At 44.6% G+C, this 23,918-nt stretch overlaps 1 protein-coding gene across 1 annotated transcript in view; it reads right to left on the bottom strand.

The window, feature by feature from the left end:
• Window positions 1–23,918, bottom strand: part of LOC124795185 (serine/threonine-protein phosphatase 6 regulatory ankyrin repeat subunit A-like) — a 68,489-nt gene that overhangs the window by 8,733 nt on the left and 35,838 nt on the right. The window contains exons 3-5 of the mRNA XM_047259085.1: window positions 19,089–19,293; window positions 10,801–10,946; window positions 4,182–4,403 (exon numbers count right to left, since the gene is read on the bottom strand). Of these exons, the coding sequence (XP_047115041.1) occupies window positions 4,182–4,403; window positions 10,801–10,946; window positions 19,089–19,293 (573 nt within the window). The remainder of the gene's footprint in view (window positions 1–4,181; window positions 4,404–10,800; window positions 10,947–19,088; window positions 19,294–23,918) is intronic.

Below are 23,918 nucleotides of genomic sequence, written 5' to 3'. Positions count from 1 at the left end.
ATTATATCTAATTGGCACGTTAGATTGTCAAAATCCCGATCTAGTTGGGGGGACCTGCCCAGAATGCTCCAGACGTTCTCAGCTGGGGAGAGATACAGTGAGACTGCTGGCCAAGGTAGGACTGGGCAACCACGGAAGACAAGCAGTAGAAACTCTGGCCATGTGCAGGCGGGCGTTATCTTGCTGAAATGTAAGCCCAGGATGACTTGTCATGATGGGGCATAGAATATCGTCGACCGCCGTTCGGGGCATCTTCAGACACTCATTCAGCTGGGAATCTCATTGACTGGAGTAGAATTGTCTTCAGTGATGAGTTCCGCTTTGAACTGAGCCCCAATGACCAGCGAAGACGCATCTGGAGACGGGGGGGGGGGGGGGGGGGACCAGCCTGACTGTCGGCAACTGTACGGCCAGACAACCAGGAGTGATGGTCTGGGTGCCACTTCTTTTCCTGGCGTCTCCTATGGCTGTCATCCGCAGCACCCTTACAGCACACCGGTATATCGACGATATTCTACACCCTGTTTTGTTGCCCATCATAGCAAGCCATTAAACGTTCAAATGTGTGTGAAATCTTATGGGACTTAACTGCTAAGGTCATCAGTCCCTAAGCTTACTCATTACTTAACCTAAATTATCCTAAGGACAAACACACACACACATGCACAAGAGAGGGTTCGAACCTCTGCCGGGACCAGCCGCACAGAGCGAGCCGTCCAGGGCTTAGGTTGTAGCAAGATAGTGCCCGCCGCACACGTGTCTTCATGCCTGCCAAATCCTACCTTGGTCAGCAAGGTCGCCAAGCCTCTGTCTTTGAACAAGATGCTGAACATGGGCTTTACACGACACTTCACTATCTATATGAACTCCTAGAAATTTGCAACTGTTCAGTTTCACTATTCATATGCCCATCCTGTGAAATTAAAACGTCTGGTTTTGTTGAATTGTGTGTTACAAACTGTAAAAACTGAGTCTTGCTGCGATTTAGCGTTAATTTATTTGCTACAAGCCACGAACTTTGTGATGAACTGCACTATTTGAAACAGTGCCAATATTGCACACAACATCCTTTCGTTACAGCGGCTTACAGTCGATCCTTATTTTGCTGCGCATCTACTTTACACAGATGAAGCCTGTTTCACCAGAGACAGAATGCTAAATACTCACAAGAGTCATGTTTGCGCCGGTAAGAATCCCCACACTATAGCATGAAGAGCCAGCAATAGGGACTGTCAGTCACCATGTGGGCAGGCATACTCAACGATTATATATTAGGTCCGTTTCTTCTTCCTCTCCACTTAAATGTACCGGTGTACACAGTGTTTATCAGAGACATACTACCTACATTATTCGGACATATCCCATTTGTTGCTCGCCAAGAGCTGTGGTTCGGACATTATGGTCCGCACCTCACTTTGTACCGAGGGTTTGTGACACCTAGATCGGATATTCCCTAAAAACTGTCCTGTTTCATGGCCATCATTTTCACCTAATCTCACCCCACTTGATTTCTTCTTGTAGGACCATTTATGATAAACTACATGATCAAAAGTATCCGGACACCCGCAAAAACATACATTTTTCATACTAGGCACATTTAGCTGCCACCTACTGCCAGCTACTCCATATCAGCGACCTCAGTAGTCACTAAACATCGTCAGAGAGCAGAATCGGGTGCTCCGCAGAACTCACAGACTGTGAATGTGGTCAGGTGATTGGATGCCACTTGTGTCATATTTCTGTACGCGAGATTTCCACACTCCTAAACATCCATAGGCCCACTGTTTCCGATGTGATAGTGAAGTGGAAACGTGAACAGACACGTACAGCACAAAGGCATACAGGCCGACGTCATCTGTTGACTGACAGAGACCACCGGCAGTTGAAGAGGGTCGTAATGTCTAATAGGCAGACATCTATCCAGACCACCACGCAGGAATTACAAACTGTATCAAGATTCACTGCAAGTACTATGGGAGTTAGGTGGGAGGTGAGAAAAGTTGGATTTCATGGTGGAGCGGTTGCTCATAAGCCACACATCACGCTGGTAAACGCCAACGACGCCTCGCTTGGTGTAAGGAGCGTAAACATTGGACGATTAAACAGTGGAAAAACGTTGTGTGGAGTGACGAATCACAGTGCAAAATGTGGCGATCCGATGGCAGGGTGTGGGTATGGCGAGTTCGCGGTGAATGTCATCTGCCAGCATGTATAGTGGCATCAGTAAAATTCGGAGGTTGTGATGTTATGGCGTGTGCCGGCCGAAGTGGCCGTGCGGTTCTAGGCGCTGCAGTCTGGAACCGCGAGACCGCTACGGTCGCAGGTTCGAATCCTGCCTCGGGCATGGATGTGTGTGCTGTCCTTAGGTTAGTTAGGTTTAACTAGTTCTAAGTTCTAGGGGACTAATGACCTTAGAAGTTGAGTCCCATAGTGCTCAGAGCCATTTGAACCATTTTTTTGTTATGGCGTGGTCGTGTTTTTCATGGATGGGGCTTGCACCCCTTGTTGTTTTGCGTGGCACTATCACAGCACAGGCCTACATTGATGTTTTAAACACCTTCTTGCTTCCCGCTGTTGAAGAGCAATTCGGGGATGGCGATTGCATCTTTCAACACGATCGAGCACCTGCTCATAATGCACGGCCTGTAGCGGAGTTGTTACACATCAGTAACATTCCTGTAATGGTCTGTCCTGCACAAAGTCATGACCTGAATCCTATAGAACACCTTTGGGGTGTTTTGGAACGCCGACTTCGTGCCAGGCCTCACCGACCGACATCGATACCTCTCCTCAGTGCAGCACTCCGTGCAGAATGGGCTGTCATTCCCCAAGAAACCTTCCAGCACCTGATTGAACGTATGCCTGCGAGTGTGGAAGCTGTCATCGAGGCTAAGGGTGGGCCAACACCATACTGAATTTAAGCATTACCGATGGAGGGTGCCACGAACTCGTAAGCCATTTCCAGCCAGGTGTCCAGATACTTTTGATCACATAGTTTATGTGAAAAGTCTTGAGTACCAGAGGCCTGTAGAGACTGAAGAGCATGTCGTGGCCCAAATTCTTGCTGCCTGCGACACTGTTCAAACGACATCAGGGATATTAGAACTCTGAGTGATGATACCACGCCTGTATTGACACTGGGAGGACACAATTTTCAACAACTGTTGTAAATATAGTGGCTTGTGAAACTTGTGGAGGTTACGGAATTCGTTGTTACTGCAAGTAGATTTAGAATTTACGCCACCTCTGACATCAGGTTGTGTGCGCCGTTACTATAGTTGCAGTCACGAACGAAGGCGGTCGTTCTGCGCGCCTACGTCACGCATACTCCGACAGCCAATGAACGTTCAGTGGTGTTCTGAGCGCTCTGCTCTGAATCCGCAGCTATTGCGAGTATTAAACGTGATCGTAGGAAGTTGTTCAGTGAATTTCTGTTTCATTCGTTGAGAGTTGTCGTCACTGATGGTGGTGGTAATTGATAAATTCTACATAAGCAAGGGAGAGACATAATTGGCAGGATATACGCTTCCTTCAAGCGAAAAGCACGCGCATGCGCGGACAGCAACTGTCGCTCGGAATCGTCAAAAATGTCGTTCCCGTCCGTGCCTCGAGATTCGCGAACCGCCATCGTTCGTGGATCGGATTGTAGTCCGTCGACAGGGAAAATTATCTGGGGGTACTGAGGAGTGCTGAGCGTGAATTCTGTACGTCAGGATCAGGATTAGGAAGTTGGGACCCTTAGTCTGAACACTGCTTGAAGTTGAGGGGGAACTTGAGTAGAATATCGCTTATACCTTTCGACTCGGTCGTTTCCAGACCAGACTCCCTTACCTCAAATTAATAATTTACCCTTCTCCTTCATCCCCGAAAGTTTGTGACATCACCGTGACGTATCGAGGACGGCCTCGTGTTAAGGCGGGTCCACAATGAGCGCGCCGTGCCGCGCAGCGCAGTTTCCTGGCTGTTGCCGAGGCTTCGGCTCGCTCCATCTTCAGACCGCGCGCGCGCTCCAGCTGGAACACAGTGCGCACCTCGGAGGGGCGCGGACGGCGCACTCCTCTCTGTTGAACAGCTGTGCGCGGGGTCAGTAGCGCGGCGCAGCACGGCCGAGCGCAGCGCCCTCAGATTGGACACGCCTAAAAGAGAACTGCGCCGCCCTCTCGCACGGAGTCGGCACTGACCTGCGGCGGCGGCGGCGTGCAGGGCGGTGCGGCCGGCCGCGTCTGCGGCTGTGGCGGGGAAGCCGTAGCACAGCAGCGCCTCCAAGACGCTGGCGTCGCCGCGGGCCGCAGCCCGGTGCAGCAGCCGCAGCCGCTCCGAGTCGTCCTCCAGCAGGTCGCCCGCCTCCACCAGCGTCCGCGCCGCCTGCGCGTCACACCGCTCCACGGCGCGCCACAGCGCATCTGTGCTCGAATCGGTAGGGTAAACACTAAGTTGACATCTTTCATTGTTGTACATTGTTACAAAACTCGTAAGACAAAGGGAATGCTGTGAGAAGGACTTTGCCGTCACGAAAGGCTAATAGTAAATTCTTAATTCTTGTCTTACACAAGATCGTAGAAAAATCTAAAATCAACGTTGTACTGCACTAAAATACGTGATGCACATGACAACACGTGGTCATCTCTCAACCTCTCAATGTTAGTCTCTGATATACTCCATAGAACCTTGTCAGCCTGAGTTACTGGTTCACAGATCAAGTAACTGCTGGTGTACTGCCCAGCTGATGTGTCATTACTACACTCCTGGCCATTAAAATAGCTACATCAAGAAGAAATGCAGATGATAAACCGGTATTCATTGCACAAATACATTATACTACAGCTGACATATGATTACATTTTCACGAAATTTGGGTGCATAGATCCTGAGAAATCAGTACCCAGGACAACCACCTCTGGCCGTAATAACGGCCTTGATAGGCCTGGGAATTGAGTCAAACAGAGCTTGGATGGCGTGCACAGGTACAGCTGCCCATGCAGCTTCAACACGATACCACAGTTCATCAAGAGTAGTGACTGCCGTATTGGGACGAGCCAGTTGCTCGGCCACCACTGACCAGACGTTTTCAATTGGTGAGAGAACTGGAGAATGTGCTGGCCAGGGCAGCAGTCGAACATTTTCTGTATCCATAAACGCCTGTACATGACCTGCATCATGCGGTCGTGCATTATCCTGCTGAAATGTAGGGTTTCGCAGGGATCGAATGAAGGGCACAGCCAGGGGTGGTAACACATCTGAAATGTAACGTCCACTGTTCAAAGTGCCGTCAATGCGAACGAGAGGTGACCGAGACGTGGAACCAATGGCACCCCAACCAACACCCAGGGTGATACGCCAGTATGGCGATGACGAATACACGTTTCTAATGTGCGTTCACCGTGATGTCGCCAAACACGGATGCGACCATCGTGATGCTGTAAACAGAACCTGGATTCATCCGAAAAAATAACGTTTTGCCATTCGCGCACCCAGGTTCGTCGTCTAGTAGACCATCGCAGGCATTCCTCTCTGTGATGCAGCGTCAAGGGCAACCACAGCCATGGTCTCCGAGCTGATAGTCCGTGCTGCTGCAAATGTCGTCGAACTGTTCGTGCAGATGGTTGTTGTCTTGCAAACGTCCAGATCTGTTGACTCAGGGATAGAGACGTGGCTGCACGATCCGTTACAGCCATGCAGATAAGATGCCTGTCACCTCGACTGCTAGTGATACGAGGCCGTTGGGATCCAGCACGGCGTTCCGTATTACCCTCCTGAACCCACCGATTCCATATTCTGCTGTGAGTCATTGAATCTCGACCAGCGCGAGCAGCAATGTCACGATACGATAAACTGCAATCGCGATAGGCTACAATCCGACCTTTATGAAAGCCGGAAACGTGATGGTACGCATTTCTCCTCCTTACATGGGGCATCAGAACAACGTTTCATTAGGCAACGGCGGTCGACTGCTGTCTGTGTATTTGAAAGTTGGAAACTTTCCTCATGTCAGCACGTGGTATGTGTCGCCACCGGCGCCAACCTTGTTTGAATGCTCTGAAAAGCTAATCACTTGCATATCACAGCATCTTCTTCCTGTCGGTTAAATTTTGCGTCTGTAGCACGTCATCTTCGTGGTGTAGCAATTTTAATGGCCAGTAGTGTATTTAATTGTGAGGGTGTTTGTGCTTGCCTACATGTAAATGGCGTGGGAGGCATCTGCACGTAAGATCATCAGGCAAAATGTTACTCCCCTCTTAGACGAGCATACAGTCGATTCGTAACGCTCTATATGGTGCAGAACTGGTACCAACTGGCCACATGTCTCTTCCATCACTGACCATTAGCTGTGCCAGTGAAATGGTGTGTGCCAGTAGATTCCATGGAATCAGCTCAGGAAGATGGGGAACATAGGGGCTTGACGGAGTGGCAGAAAGGAGCTGTCATATTTGGACACTATGTATAAAGTTACCTGATAGTTCAATGATCAGTGCAAGGTGGTCCATTCATTTTCAGGAAATGGTGTAGACCTACTTCTCGCAGCTATGTAACATGGAGTGAGAACAATGGCTGTGACAAGATCCTGGCAGGAGGCCGTGAGAAGTGTTATGTGTCGACAACAACAATCATTGCCTGATCTGGGAGGTGTTGCTGATGTCAGTAAATGCAGGTCCATATCGCCCAGTTTCAGTGGGCAAGCTGGGAGGGGAACTGTATACTGCTGACTTTTCGATTCTGATACATCGCAAATTCTAATGGCTGACAATGTCATATAAAGGTGAATTACTGCAGAGGCTTTCGACAGTAACTAGATGGGGTCGAGTACCGCAGTGTGATGAACTGTGTTTTTATCTCATTTCAGACGATATGGGGCACAGAGTGCACTGAAGGGCCAGTGAGGAAGGCCTAGTGAGGTGTGATTAACCTGCAGTGGGTGGAGGCTCTACTCGGGTGGGAAGTGATTCTGTGATGTTTTGAGAGTATGATGATTATGTCGACATTCTCAGTCACCCAGTTTTCCCCTTCTTTCTGCTGTAGCTATTCCCATCTTCCAAGATGACAACAGGCGTGTACGTTTCTGGCTTCACGACTACACTGCATCTCGACTAAGTCGTTAAATCACCCAGTCTTGATTCCACATAAAATGTCTCTGACTACTTGGCACAGGAGGTGAAACACAGCAATCAAGATCCCTACAATCTCGTAGTCCTAAGGGATCTAATCGTCCATGAGTGGCGTCAGCTGAATGTGGTATATCTGAAGCAACTAGTGGATTGTTTACAGATGACGCTGTAACTTACCAGCTAGTAAAATCATCAGACAATCAATTCCAATTATAAAATGATCTAGAGACAATTTCTGTATGGCGCGAAAAGTGGCAAATGGCACTAAACAAAGAAATGTGCGAGGTCATCCACATGGGTACTATAAGACATCCGATAAATTTTGGGTATACTATAAATCACACAAATATAAGGGCTGTCAGTTCGACTAAATACCTAAGAATTAAAATTACGAGCAACTTAAATTGGAAAGACCACATAGATAATATTGTGGGGAAGGCGAAACAATGACTACGCTTTGTTGGCAGAACACTTAGAAGATGCGACAAACCCACTAAAGAGACAGCCTACATTACACTTGTCCGTCCTCTGCTGGAATATTGCTGCACAGTGTGAGATCCTTACCAGGTAGGATTGACGGAGGACATCGAAAAAGTGCAGAGAAGGGCAGCTCGTTTCCTGTTATCGCGCAATAGGGGTGAGAGTGTCACTGATATGATACGCGAGTTGGGGTGGCAGTCACTGAAACAAAGGCGGTTTTCTTTGCGGCGAGATCAGTTTACGAAATTTCAATCACCAACTTTCTCTTCCGAATGTGAAAATATTTAGCTGTCACCCACCTACGTAGGGAGAAATGATCAACATAATAAAAGAAATCAGAGCTCGAATGGAAAGATTTAGGTGTTCCTTTTTCCTACGCGCCATTCGAGAGTAGAATGGTAGAGAAGTAGTATGAAAATACTTCAATGAACCCTCTGCCAGGCACTTAAGTGTGAATTGCAAAGTAACCATGTAGATGGACTCTTTTTCTCTTGAAACTAAAGCCATCATCAAGGCTTGAGGAGTAGAAGCGACAAACTTTCCGCGCAATCTTCATAAATCTCAGAAAACCGTTTTACCGCTGTGTACACATTCATACTGAAACAGCAACTGACACGTTGGTGGGAACTACAAACTCAAAGGCTGACACATAATCCTTCAAAAACTCTCCGAGCTACTTTGACTTCAGTAACCTGGTAGCTTGCAGCCCAGTCGCTGGTTCAGCCAATAGGGTTCTGATGTGCAATTTCATTTAGTCCATCGCATCTGACATCTGGTAGATGCATCAGAAGTTTCTTGCAGCAGATAGTTATTCCCTTACAACCTACTTTTATATTTGTATATACGTTTATACATCCTTGCTATTCAGATAGGTCGGTCAAGCTCGTCATTCTTCGTCACATCTTATGATCACCACCAAAGTATCTTAGTACGAACGTCTCAAGTTAAACCTGAAAGGACTATATTTTCACCGCGATGTACAGATTCCCTCACACGGAAATATGTGAAATTACAGATATGTTGTGCGCCGGGCTAGAGGTACTCTGCAATTTCACGAGAGGTCGTCACCACGTAGGCACAACTACTTGCGTGGCTCCTTTTCAGTTCTGAGCCGCTAATTGCGACTGTACTCTGCTTCCACGCAATGTTCATAAGCGCTACCTATTCGTCCGCCGACAGCGCTTCCAGCCGCCAGGGGGAGCACTGTGAACAGTGGACTACTTTGTTTCCACCTAGTACTGATGCAGATGGAGATGCTTCTGCCAGTGTGAACAAAAGACGATCCGGCAACGACACTTGCTCAGTTTCTGCGGTTCAGTTGTTCTTACAGTGCCAGCATTTCCTACAACTATGCTACGGAGGACAGTTCCGTGTCTTCCTCACAGAAGGCAAAAATTCTACTTACGGAGCAACAGATATAGCTAATCACGAGCGTTTGCATAGTACTTTCAGTAATAGTGACAGTATCATAGATAGCCAAGAGACAGCAAAGTTATCAAGATTTCATTGAACTAGGTATAGGACATCAAGCGTCATGCATCAGACTGTTACCAAAGTACAACTATCAACATACAGGATGTCTCAGACAATTTGGGTCAAACTGAAACAGGTGATAGTAGGTCCACAACCGATTGTATTGAGACAGGCAAGCAATGGCGGAAATGCATACTGACTGTGTTATGGACATGCACAGCATACACTGCTTAAAACAGTAGCTCATAGTAATTGTTCAATGTGATGACTGCCAGTCTCAAAGGCAAGTATTGCAATGGCTCATGCCTTTATCACTCTCGCAAAGATATTGGGTGTCTGTTGTACACTGGAGCAGACAGTTGGTGCCAAACGACATACAACCCTGACCACAAGCGGCATAGAGTACACAAACTAGCTCATAGCATGTGTGTCATGTGATGACCACATGCATCACACTGGCACATTAACCTGTGCCTGGTGTCAGACAGCTTGTCAGACTAATGGATTTTGAGCCCAGCATTCACGTCTGTCAATGTACTTGTATTATGCACAGCAGTGTTGTAGTGCTGAACTTCATACAGTTTGTATTATTCATGGATGGGGCGTCGTTCACCTCTGACGGTCTTTTAAAAGCCGCAATGGCAGCGTCTGGAATGAGAACAATTCCTGTGTCCCCACATCAGTGACCAAGAGCAACGATTCGCAGTCAATGTGAGAGTGGGAATCGTCCAAGTTCACCTAATAGCACCTTATTTGCTGCCTCCCCATTTAACTGGTCCTTGTTACCTGGTGTTCGTGCAATATGTGCTGCTGCAGTTCTTGGAGACTGTCTCTGTCACTGTCCATAAAAGAATGTGGTTTCAACACGATGGTGCACCAGCCCACTTCAATGTTAATGTCCAGAGCACCTGAATAACACGCATCCTGATCATTGGGCTGGAAGGGGAGGTCCTGTCCCACGGCCAGCACGATTGCCGGATCGCACACATCCGGATTTTTTCCTCCATGGTTACGTCGAGATGTTGTTGTAAGAAACCCTTGTAGAAATGGTTGAAGACTTGCTCGCAAAGGTCCACGTTGCCTGTTTGCCATTACAACAGATACCAGGAATCTTCTAGAGAATGTGGCAGAACTTCATGCACTGTTGCCATGCAAGCACTGAGACTGGCGGTCGTCACTTTGAACATTTGCTATGAGTGACACTGTTATTGTGTGATGTACACTGGGTATGTCCATTGGTTGTGGCCCCACTATCACCCATTCAAATTTGACTCAAAATGATTGAGATACTCTGTATCCTGTTGATTATTTCTTGCTGTGTTGCCATATTTCTGTTTGAGTGCTACTCTCAAGCGAGTGTAATAATAGCTTTTAGCTAGCGTGCGTGCATACTGCCATCTGTTTAGTGAACTATATGGAAATACGTTTTCCACTGCTGAGGGTGTTTGGGTTGAATTGAGGGTAACATTCAGTTACAAAATTGCAACAATACATTACTCAGAACTTCATTTTCACTAGCGAACAGACAAAACGCAGACCGTGGAACATGTGGTACAATTACTGTCAGACAGTCTCAAGGCGAAGACAACGCAAGCTGTGAGAAAGATTCGGACAGCACGAGAAATTACAGGAAGAGCCTCTCAGCTGGGGCCATTCAGCAGCTGCCAGCAAGCCCTGCATGCTGAATCTGACTTGCGACTTCAGACGCCCTGTACAGCTGCGAATTGGTCCGGCCGCTACATACCTTCGGCGGCTTTCTTGTTGTTCTTCATCATTATGGCGACCGCGCGAGTGCTTCCAGCGCTCGCCGCCACGTAGACGGCGGTGTTGCCGTCGCTATCAGCGGCCGTGACGTCAGCGCCGTGGTGCACCAGCGCCGCCACCAAGTTACTGAAAGGTCAAGCACAGCCTTCTGTAGAAGGACACGAAGAAAGATGCATACCCCACTTTTTTCTGCCTTCAAAGCTCTCCAACTAGCTGAGACTCTCAAGGAAGCGCTGAAACTAAACAGAGACGAAACGAGCTGTTTCAGTATTTGGAAAATTATATGCAAGGTAACTCCCGAAACATACGGAACCGTCGTATGCAAAAATTACACATGATTTGAACCTCCGTGTCAGATTAGCGCCGTGCACTGGACCTGCTCGCATAGTTCTGGCGGAAGTGAACCTGTAAGGGTGGGCCGTGAAATGTGGTACCAAAGCTAAGTCGGGAGACCATTTTCCGTGAAAGGCAATGGTTTATGGTTCGACTTCTGGCCTGGCATATAGTTTTAAACTGCTAGGAAGATTCAGATCAGCTTTGGAGAGTGAAAATTCATTCTGGATACAGGCAATTTGTAGGTGAAATTCATGTTACATTTTGTTTTGTTTGGACAACGGTGAGTAATTAACTAACGTCAAAGATTTCGTTTATACTCGGTACTGGAGGCATTCAGTGCCCACTTGTTGGAACGGGCAGCTGAGCGTAAGGCTTGCCGTAGCCATGCAGTCTGGGGCGCCTTGTCACGGTTGCCGTGGCTCCCCCCGTCGGATGTTCGAGTCTTCACTCGGGCATGGGTGCGTGTGTTGTTGTTAGCGTAAGTTAGTTTAAGCTAGATTAAGTAGTGCGTAAGCCTAGGGAGCGATGACCTCAGCAGTTTGGTCCCATAGGAACTTACCACAAATTTCCATAAGGCTTGCCGATTCGTACTGACAACACATGGCGAATACATACAAGGAAAAGTACACAATATTTGGCGAGCGACAGTCACCAGTCAGAACTACCAACTGGTCGTGGAGGCTGTATGCTGTTAAAAAGTTACGTGAATTTTGTGGCTTGTCGTTTGTGGGTTACAGTAAAATAGTGGTTTCCATAAAATATTGATTTCCATAAAAAAATGGTACATAACGTGTTTTCCTTTCAGCATTATTTGTCGGATCCCTTGAACAGACAGTGTAGATAGATAGATAGGATACTGAAAAGTGGACCTGTAAAGAATTTAATAACGGTAACTGCAAACAAACAGTGTCCACATACGTAGTCGCTGTGCCCTGTGTTCTGAAAGTTTCAATTAGGAGCCGAACAAGGAAATCAGCGGCTTGCAGTCCATTATTAAATGGAATTTCATATCATGAAAATATGTTGAACTTCTTGACACTGCAAATAATGGCAAGTGGTTCCTTCACATGGGTGTAATTTATTTGTGTTGTGCTGATAGTGTTTCGGAGGCATACACAATTAGTTGCTTCGTGAAATCAGTATTTTCGTGTGATATTGGTTCAAATGGCTCTGAGCACTATGGGACTCAACTGCTGAGGTCATTAGTCCCCTAGAACTTAGAACTAGTTAAACCTAACTAACCTAAGGACATCACAAACATCCATGCCCGAGGCAGGATTCGAACCTGCGACCGTAGCGGTCTTGCGGTTCCAGACTGCAGCGCCTTTAACCGCACGGCCACTTCGGCCGGCGTGTGATATTACCACACTGATTCTATACTGTGACACGTCAGTGGGTAGTAGCCTTTTGTTATGTACATAGACTGTGAGACAGAGAGAAAATGGCAGGCACGTTTCTAAGTGAGTAATAGTCTTCTGGGACACTATGGGCCACTTAGAACTAATATCCTTGAAGTGTAACTGGCTTCATGGGAAAGCTACCTGAGCTGTGTTGGCTATGAACTTGCTATTCTGTGTTATCTTCCCCAGAAATTATTGTAATTCCTTCAGATTTTTGCAGAAGTCAGATAATGTATTGCATTTACATGCTTGACAGTTGGATTTACCTCAGCTTTGGTTAGTATATGCCCTAACTAATGGCACTAGGTTGGAAAAAACTACATTTATCGAGATGACAGTGTAACCCATTCGACTGGAGTCTATCAAAGAGTAACCGATTAACTGTAAACTGTTCCGCCTACACCAGTTCACACGTGGTGGCTGAAACTGGACGAGCTGAGTCGAGGGGTTGGCGATTTGTGAATTGCAAAATTTATTTTCCGTAACTCACTTAGATTAAAACAGTTTCATACACTGTTGACACGATGTTACCAAGTGATTGACTGGTATCATGTTAGAGGTGAGCTTAACATTGTCACTAACTGAACAATGAAAAAAGTTCAAGAACAAAAATGTTAGCTGCTAAGCGTGAAGCTACTACTGAAAATGTTAAAATTCTATACACGTTTTTAGACCCAATTCGCACCGACGTTTGGACTTTGAGTGGCAGTGTATGCTCACTCTACAAAACCAGCCTCCATGCCTGCAGTGCTGGAGAGCGCAGAGCCAGTATGCAGTGGCGGCTGCTCGTCATGTGCTTATGTGCTGCAACACACTGTAAATATTGCACTGAAACGGCACCGTTTCTCTCCTTTTGGGATCCTGTATCCTATTCCAATCTCATCTCTACTCCCCCGAGGAGGGCGTATGTGTAATATTAGTAATTTACAACAATTTAAACTGTTGCTTTGACATTGTTTATGCTGGACTTCACCAGTATATAGAACGAAGGAAACATGTTTAATTAAAAACTAATGTACCATCATAATTTACACACAATACAAACAATAGGCACATGGTAGGAATAAAATTGCTATTGTAATTATGGAGTAATTAACGAGTAAAGTTCGAACATTTCAAGTCATGGAGAGACAGCTATTTTTATGTTTTTTTTTTAAGTCATAAATTGTTCATTCTCCTAACGGAAATATGACATGATGACTTTTAGAGAGTATCAAAACATGCTTAAGCTCTAATTGGTGTTAGTTAATACAACTGTAGTTACGACTATATAGAAATGTAAAATTTTATTTACACAAAATTTAATTAATTGAATCTAGGCCTTTCATTCAATAAAACTGATCGCTCTGTTAACCTGAAAATGATAGTATAATTTTACTTTTAAGTTAGTAAAATAATAGCCGGCCGGGGTGGCCGAGCGGTTCTAGGCGCTACAGTCTGGAACCGCGCGACCGCTACGGTCGCAGGTTCGAATCCTACCTCGGGCATGGATGTGTGTGATGTCCTTAGGTTAGTTAGTTTTAAGTAGTTCTGAGTTCTAGGGGACTGATGACCTCAGAACTTAAGTCCCATAGTGCTCAGAGCCATTCGAACCATTTTACTCAAACTTCTCTACTTCTTCATGGAACATTTCGAAGGACAGGCACTGGACTCGGCGACTTGTAAACTTAAGGTGTGGTACAGGTACGTCGATGATACTTTCGCTGTGTCGAGCCATGGTGAAGAACAGCTCGGTGACTTCCTAAGACACTTGAACAGCCTCCACACCAACATAAAAAATTGACCATGGAAGTAGAGAAGGACAAAAAACTATTATTTCTAGATGTTCTGGTCACAAGGGACGGCGAAAACCTGGGACACAGCGTGTACCGAAAACCGACACACACGAACCGATAGCTGCACAAATTATCAGACCACCACCCAAGCCAGAAAAGAGGCATGATTCATACGCTCGTAACGCGAGCAGGACGAATATGTGAGCCGCAGCACCTCAAACGCGAAATGCAACACCTGGAAAGTGTTCTGAGGAGCAATGGGTACTCCACAAGTTATTTTAGAAGTGTAACGGAGCCAAACAGCCGGCGAAGTTAGCAATCAGAAAAAGAAATGTCGGGTACGGCCTTTCTGCCACACATTCCCAGAGTGACGGACAGAATCGGCCGTTTATTGCACAAATACGGCGTAAGAGACAATTTTCAAACCGACAAGGAAGATCAAAGAATGTCTTAGATCGGCAAAGGATAAAAGGGACCCACTTGCAATGTCGGGAATATACCGCTTACCACGCACATGCGGAAAAGTTTATGTCGGAATGACTGGACGATCAATCAGCACCAGGATCAAAGAACATACGCGACATTGCAGGTAGGGGCAGGTGGAGAAATCGGCCGTGGCAGAGCACGCACTGAATGAGACCGGCAATGTAATAAAATTCACCGACACGGAAGTTCTGGCTGTAGAGATGCACTATCACACGCGCTTGTTTAGAGAAGCTGTAGAAATACACAAACACGGGAACAACTTCAATAAGAAAAAGGGAAGCCTTAAGGTAAACGGATCGTGGCTTCCCGTGCTGCAGCGAACGACTGTCGCAGGTAGCAAGAGGAGAACCGCACCGGAAATGACCGCGGAGAAGCCCTCGGACGTTGGCGCGCCAGGTACATATAGTCGGCGGCCGCGAGCTCGGCTCCAGTCCACCACTGGCAATGGAGGGTGAAGCTTTGACAATACCAGCCACTCGTGCTGGCGAAACGTGAGTAAAATCATCAGACGAACGTCGGCCGAAGAACCCGAGACAGAAGCAAATAGGCAGTTTGCCAACAACTGGCTACGAAAGCCTGAACAATTTTGTAAAGGCGAAAAGACCGAAATCCAAAAAGTTTGTATCCCGTACTTCAGTCGACCTGTGTAGATCAACTGACGAATAGGATACTAATGCTAGCAAAGACGAAAAAGCAACATGCATAACCCAATATGTAGGTCAACTGAAGTATGAGACACAAACCTTATGTATATCGCTATTTTCCGCCTGAGCGAGCGTGATACAAATTTTACCTATGTCGAGAATTTCGCCTTCGCTAGCACTAGTATCCTATTTTTCAGTTCACCTACATAGGTCAGCTGAAGTGCAGGATAAAAATTTTACTGTTGTCGATTTTTTCGCGGTCAATACTAATGCGATGATTTTCAGTCGATACTGTTGTAGCGGAGGGGAAAACGTTTGTATCCCATACTTCAGTTGACATATATAAGTCAACTGAAGTACGGGAAGAAATATTACGTACGTCCGTATTTTCGCTTCCGCTAATACTAGTACCAGCTGAAGAATAGGAATACTAGTAAAAGGGGAGGCGAAAAAAGCAACACTTGTAAAATTTGTACCCCATACTTCAGTTGACCTACACAGCTCACCTGAAGCATAGGATACTAGTGCTAGCGAAGGCGAAAAAGTCGACATACGATAAGTTAGTATCCCGTCCTGAAGTTAACCTATAATGATCAGCTGAAGTTCGGGATACAACTCATATGTCAGCAGAGGTTCACCATGCTAGCGTTACTTCTCTCCCTTTTTTTTCTTTCTTCCGTACAAGCTGGCGGGGAGGGGGGGAGGGGGGTGGGAGAGATTAGAGCTGCAGTTTGCCGCCGCAGAGCACGTGGTTGGCGGTTTCTACGGGGCCGTGGCGAGCGGCCAGCGTCTATGCGGCGTTGGAAAAACCCGAACGCTTGGCAGGGGCGCGTATGGCCGTGTCTGCGCGCTTGGAGAAATTTGTATGCCAGAAAAAAGTTGATAAAAACAAAACTAAGAGTGACACTGAGGTGCGAGTTGGCACTCATGGGCAGAAAAATATATAAAGCTAAATTATCTAGACGCGGCACAAAAATATCCAAGAGTTTAAAAGTCATTGTTGCCTTAAAAATTGTAAATTTATGCAAGTCCATAAGCTAATAACTTGGCAATGCTTTGGCCGACTGATAGAAACTGTGTTTTTGCTAATAAATAAATTTAACGAGACCAAACTAGCGGCAGCATTCTAAGATTTAAAGAGGTAGATGAGTAATTAAGTATGTAGTTTTATTTGTTTTCTTATGTTTAATATCGAAAATCCGAGAAAAGCAAAATCACGCCACAAGAACATTATTTATGAAAAAACGGTGGCAGATACAAAAAAAAAACTGGACTTTAAATTCTTATTTCCCGGAAAATTTCCATATTTTTCAATATATCGTATATGTTTTTGTGTTTAGTTTTAGAATATTCATAATTTTTATCAAACGTTGGTTTGAATTAGGCAGTCGCTTCCAGGGTGCATGGGGCGGCAATCTTTGATGACAGGGGAGTTGAATTTGAGCGATGCTAAGAGACGGACGTGCCGCCCACCTGCGGGTAGCAGTGGGTTGGTAGCCACGTTCGTGGACAAGCATGTATGTAGCGGCGGTCGAAAGCGATCACGTGGAGTGCAATACAGTGGATTAGGACAGCAGACTGTCGAGTGTCGTGATCGCGACAAATGAATTTTATACTGAACTGTTGTAGCATCAGTTATTAACCGCCGCCCTTACGTAAAAGCCCGTCAGACTGAATTTTAAGTGTTTACTCAATATAATGAAGACTATTCGTGGAAAAATAAAAATAAACTACTTGTTCAAATTATAAATCAACGTGAATGACTCAATATTTTTTAAATTTCACCGCACTACCTGCCTGCATTGTTTTTTTTATATTTTATTTCAGCTTTAAAAATTGAGCTTACGACAGGTGTGAGCTGGCACCCTATGACGAAAAACGTAACCAAACATTGAGACAAGCCACATCTCTGGGCCGCTCAATTAAGCCGAGTGTAACAAATATATATATTTTAGTGCCATAGAACGTGGGGGCTCGGGCCAAACTATTCAAACTGCAATGTGTAGTGCCCAGTACCGTCCTAACTAGTATCCCATCCTTCAGTGGAGCTATGTAGGTCAACTGAAGAATAGGATACTAGGACTCAAAGAAGCGATGTACTTATCATTATGTTCGAAATATGAATGTACATGATATATGTCTGCCATCTGTTTTCTCCATAGACCATAGATAACATAGACTGCACATGACGTCATTTTACTGAAACCAACATCTAAATCACGTGACTCGGGGCACGAAACCGAGCATGTCATTAGGCATTTATAGTGCACAATTTATGACGTTTTTGTTACAGATAAAATGTTGTCCTGTTTGCTAGATGCAGATGTAAAGACCGTCACATATGCTCAGATTATATAGTTGTTTCGTATCCTGCAGGTTAGGTAAAGTGACGAAAATCTCAGTTGTGTAAGTGAATTACTTTAAAATACTTGCAGAGGTATTTCCATAAGTTGAAAGTTAGTATGGATGTTGATCCTTGGATGGAAAACTTCGTGAATGACTAAGATTTTGAGACGACATATCGTTAATATCTAGCTTACTACACCAGTATAATCGACGTTTTGTAATATATTACGCTTCCTATCTTGATATCATTTCGGAACCTGTACTGGTTTAAGCAGAAGTCAGAAAACGTACGTGCTTATTTTGTGTAAATACCTGACATTATGAACGTAAACGAATTTCCTTTCTTACAAAAGCTTACCAAAGCATTTACACATATTCATGCGGAATAGTTAGAAAACTAATGCTGCGTTCGGAATTGTTATTTTGTCTTCCATATCTGTGGAAGCGGCGAACTACAAGAATTGACAGTGGGAAAAAACAAGCATTCACTAAAGAACGGCCATTCTGTCGCATTTTAGAAGAACTGTCAATACGTTTCAACTTGACCACATCTAAAAACGATAACCACTGCTTTATTATCGGGAATTTCGGAGAAACTATGTTAACTGCACTACTATATGTGTAAGAGTTGTACTACAGTTCGTTGAACTGTCAATATCAATGCTTGATTTCAGCTACAAATCACAGAAACTGTAACTGCCAGCTCCACTTCACACAAAGCGTAACGACAGGAACTCGGCTTTCGGTTCCGAATCACATGACTTAGATCTTGCTTGGTTTCAAGCGTTAACACGGCGGAGATAGGGACATGCGAGGTCTATGTGATACATGGTCTATGATTTTCTCAGTCCTGCATTCTTTTGTTTTCCAACATTCGTCTTTGCTGTTAAATCTGTGCAATACATAATCTGTGGTAACTTCTGACGTCATTGGTCAAAGCCGACGGGTTGTATCCCATTCTTCAGTACCCCCCAATTTACTGAGCTGCGAACACCGCCTTTGAAACTATCTTATAAAGTCAACAGAAACGACACTATGCGTATTCTTCGGATATCGTATTCAATAGTTTAGATTACTTCCGCTCGACGCGCTGTTGTCGCAGTGTATAACAAAAATGAGCAGCGTTCATAGAGGCGTTGCCATAGAAACGTAAATAAAATCGCTTTACGCGATTCGTTTGTGGAGGAAACGTGAATTGGCCGAGCCGAATCCACTTTAAATGCCAGGGATCTTCTCTCGGCCAGGCACGTTAACAGAGCGACTAAGTGGATGAGAACATACGGGGTGCAGGCGTTGGCGACGGCGAGAGACAGCGGCGTGAGCCCGTCATCGGATGGCTGGTTGGGGTCGGCGCCCGCCTTCACCAGCTCGTCGACGCACTGGCCTGTGGTGGCGTAGTGCAGCGGGGTCCGTCCAGCACGGTCCCTGACGCCGGGCGAGGCGCCAAAGGCCAGCAGCAGCCGCACCTCCTTCACGAACCCGTGTCCTGAGGAAAGACACAACGTAAGTCTATGACTCTGAGAACTATGAGACTTAACATCTGAGGTCATCAGTCCCCTAGAACTTAGAACTACTTAAACCTAACTAACCTAAGGACATCACACACATCTATGGCCGAGGCAGGATTCGAACCTGCGACCGTAGCAGTCACGCGGTTCCGGACTGAAGCGCCTAGAACCGCTCGGCCACCGTGGCCGGCCGTTGTAAGTCTCCTGGGGTTCTTATCTGCTGTGGGTTGTCCCCTGCACATCTACTCACATACTTCAACTACATTAAATCCATTGTGCATCAAGATGTCCAACTGTGGGTAATTTACAAGAACGTTTGCAATTGACATATGCCGCGTGGGATTAGCCGAGCGGTCTAGGGCGCTGCAGTCATGGACTCTGCGGCTGGTCCCGGCGGAGGTTCGAGTCCTCCCTCGGGCATGGGTGTGTGTGTGTTTGTCCTTAGGATAATTTCGGTTAAGTAGTGTGTAAGCTTAGGGACTGATGACCTTAGCAGTTAAGTCCCATAAGATTTCACACACATTTGAACATTTTTTGAATTGACATATATCGAACGCGTGACTGTCGGGGAGCAAGATATCAATTTGGTTTACAATGACACATTACCTGCGGCCTAGTATCTCGTTTCGAGCGACAGCACTGACACTTAATAAGTGGCAAAGAATATTCATTTTCAGTAGTCTCGTGGAGATTACCGAAGCTGCAACAGTTTCCAGTAATGTTGGTCTCACGTGGCATGATTTGATTCCTAGGTTGAGTACCGTTGAAAATTGTTTACACTTCTGTGGGAGTGCCATCTGCTATCGAATCACGAAGCTAGAAATTGCGTGGACTGTTACGGGCAAAACTGGGTCAAACTTGCTTCAAAAAGTAGCGTTGTCAGTTCACAACACAGTTGTAGCAAATGTCGAAAAAGAACAAATATAAGGAAAAACACATGGTCTCATAATCCTAAACTGACAATACAGCAGGGCATCATCGTGGTTTCCAACTGGATTAGAGACTGCATGCTGGAAAACACAGGACTGGCTATTACGGTTTCTGTCGAGAAATGTATTTCACAACTGTAACGAATGACAGTGGTCAGGTTGGTGATGTCAACAAAATTTTGGAAATAGGTGAGTCGCGCGTAACTCGAAAAATATGGGAAAGGATGACTTCTCGAGAACAAAACTGAATAGATTTGGGTATTCGCAGGCATTGAAAGAGACTCAAGAAAATGATATATGTGAAAGTTTATTCGAGGACTAAACAAACTTTCGTCCCTCTTATTAAGAACTTCTTCTTGTTGGCTCCAAATTCATTGCAGATGGATGGAAATCGTACAACACTTTAGAGGGATTTAACCACGAGTTTTTAAACCATTCTGTCGAATTTGTGTCTTCTGATGATCCGTCTGTGCACACACATAACATCGAGCAATTATGGAAATTCCTAAAAGCATCCATGAAAAGAGAAGGACGACAGGGAGACCGGGATGAACTGCATATTTTCCAATACGTCTACTACCATAGTATGCGCTTACACGGTATAAAACTTCACTGTGAGACTTTCACAATCCTCATAAGAGAAACTGCTGGAGTGTACCCCGGTTATGTAAAGAAAAGAACTTCTAGCGGCAGTATACAAATCACACGGAATTGTTCAGATATCGGTGACGAGTAAGGTAAGTGAAATTACATTTAATGCCGTCACCGGACATTTTCACATATTGTTTTTGCCGTTGGCAACGCTATAACCCAAAATTAACATCGTTCCTCTTTTCTCGTAGTAGTTACGATCACTGTATACCAAATCGGTATGTAGCTCCACGACAGTCGCGCGTTCGGAATATATCGCTTGCAAGCTCATGAAAGTGTGATATGCAACCAGACGCTTTTAGAATTTGATACGATTGATTGTACCACCAACCAGTTTTCGAGGCACAGCAGGATCATCGGATGTAGAAACATTATTTTATGGACCATGTTCAGCTAGACGCTAGGGACATGGTACTGAAGAAATAAGGGAATTAAGGCATAAGTGTCCGCACCAATCCTGGACAGTGATGCTGTACGATCATTTCATTTTTTTTTTAGGCATAGGTTAACGAAACAGTCACGAAACGAGAAGTTCTTAACGTTAAGGTTACTTACATTTCATTGCTCTGATTCTTGCTGTCCGTGACAAAAATTCATTTCAATAATGTAAATTTTAGGCAGCTGATTCACACACACACACACACACACACACACACACACACACACACACACACACACACACACAGAGAGAGAGAGAGAGAGAGAGAGAGAGAGAGAGATATTTAGATGGACTTCGTTGTACAGTAAACAAACACTTAAAATAAATACAAAGAATGTGTGGAACCTAGATGTTACACTCCACCACATCGCAGCCTTTACCGTGAGCTGCATAAACTACGGAATAAAATACATGAAAGCATGGATAATGGACAAAAACAGACATTACAATTTGTAGATGTGTCCATATGTTGGCAATGTACTTACTGTCAGGCAAAAAAGTTACAAGTAAACAAACAGAGTATTTACGTATAAAGTATGAGTATTATTGTATAAACGAAGGAGTGAGTGAGCTACCATACTTATGTGACAGACATAGTTGAACATGGAAAATTGTAGGCGTGTACATGGATAGGGCTATTGTTTGTGGAAACATGACAGCGTAAAACAGTTTCAGGCAAACTAACAGAGTTAAATAATTGTAAGATGAATAAAGGTGTAACTGAATTTCAGTCATACATGGTAGGTACAAATAAACCAGGAAAACTGTATATGTTAGGTTGAATTGAATTGCTGATGTCTGTTGGCGGAATAAAAAATTATGCAGGAGGATGAACATATCACATCATTGTGTGTTCTGAAGGTGATTTAGAGACGATCTGTCTTAAAAGTTCTGGAAGCATGAGTTTTCGTTTGGTTCAATTTTTTCGTATTTCAGCCTCTGTGGTGACCTTAGCTCATGAATGTGGATCTCTAGCTGTTCAAGGAGAAGTATGTTTAAACCTTTGTCAGCAATGTAAAACAAAAAAAGGTTGTCATTGATACCACCATCAGAGTGTTCAAGATGGGCAATGCTTAATACCTCCGTCTGACGATGAGCCTGCTGTGGCTACAAAATAGGTACATTAAATCATTTCAAATTTAAAAAAAGTCACAGGTCACATAATATCATACCTACATAAATGGGCATCATACTTGAAACGACAAAAACATTTAATATTTTTATAACGCAATAAAATTTTGTGGGAAAGTGACAAGTAGTAAGGCTTCCTCCAAAGACATTGATCATGATACGTCAACTCGCGCTCTCCTCACTTGGTAGTCCGAAAGCTATGTTCGGAGGTAACCAGCTGCATTTGGCAAGTTTTCGGAAAAAATTGGGATATAGTAAATTGGTATCTTCTTAGTGTACAAATACAGTCTCTGCGGACAAATGGAAGGATGTTTGTTGGTCACCATGCACGATTCTCTTCTTTCATTTCTGCAGCGTTTTCAGTGTTCTGTAATACATGTTTTGTTTCTTACTACATTTATATATCAGGCATGTAACGAAAAATTGTGAAGTTCTTTCTACGTTACAGCTTTCTGGCTTTGACAAAGCAATCACAAAGAGAGGCTGCACATTTCTCTACTAGTACAGATATGTGAGAATATAATACACCAACTCTGGCAGATGACCCAACGGGGAAAATGCACCAACTCTGTGCAGATGTAAACATGGTACATAAAAATATTCAGTTCACTGTCGAAAATGAGATACAAAAATAAGTACACTTCCTGGACATAACAATAAAAAAGAAAACAATAATCCTAAGTTTATTATTTACTGGGAGCCAACAGCAACAGGCACAGCTGCAGAGCTTGCACATGGCAGCGTGGCTCTTGCACAGAGATGCACTCTTGCTCTTACCACTGGGTATGTCTACCCTTTTGTTAAGAATCTAATTTCGCTTTCCCGTGTTGAACTGGTTACGTCGTCTGTTATGAACGAAATATTCTTTGCCAGCTTCGGCTTGGCCAGTGACCGACTCGCCACAAAGCGGGAACGATAGCATATGTACACCATCTCTCTACAATTTTTCTAAAATGACATTAAAGAAATGCACATCTTATAGTCTAATTCATCATCTCCACAGTAAACTGCCTGTTGTTTCATTAACGGTCATACTTAGTGCTATTTCGAAATTAAGTAACACGTCACACGAAATTATAATAGGCTGGAATGAAAAAGAGTAGTTGCTGTATGTATTGATGCATGTCCTCCTCACACTTTGTTGAATATGAAATGTAGCTAGCCTACTGAATTTTTCTTTAAACTTAGGAGGAGATCAATATCTCTAGGCCTGAGAAAATAGATTGCACATAACATACTCATTTTCGTTTGTGTGTACGAACAATCTTGTCGAACTCAAATATTCGTAAGATCCCTTGTATCTCATAAACGATTCGAGATAGCATGCAAAGGTGACAGTATTTTGCCATATCATTAACATTTGAAATTTTGTTACATACTGTGATATGTGAACAACTTCAGATCAGTCAATAAAATAATGTAATTTTTTAAAGGACATGCATAGCTAGTGAAA

This window comes from Schistocerca piceifrons, chromosome 4, assembly GCF_021461385.2.
Source record: "Schistocerca piceifrons isolate TAMUIC-IGC-003096 chromosome 4, iqSchPice1.1, whole genome shotgun sequence".
Taxonomy (NCBI): domain Eukaryota; kingdom Metazoa; phylum Arthropoda; class Insecta; order Orthoptera; family Acrididae; genus Schistocerca; species Schistocerca piceifrons.
Note: the sequence above shows the minus strand (reverse complement) of the source record. Positions and strands in the feature narration are given on the sequence as shown.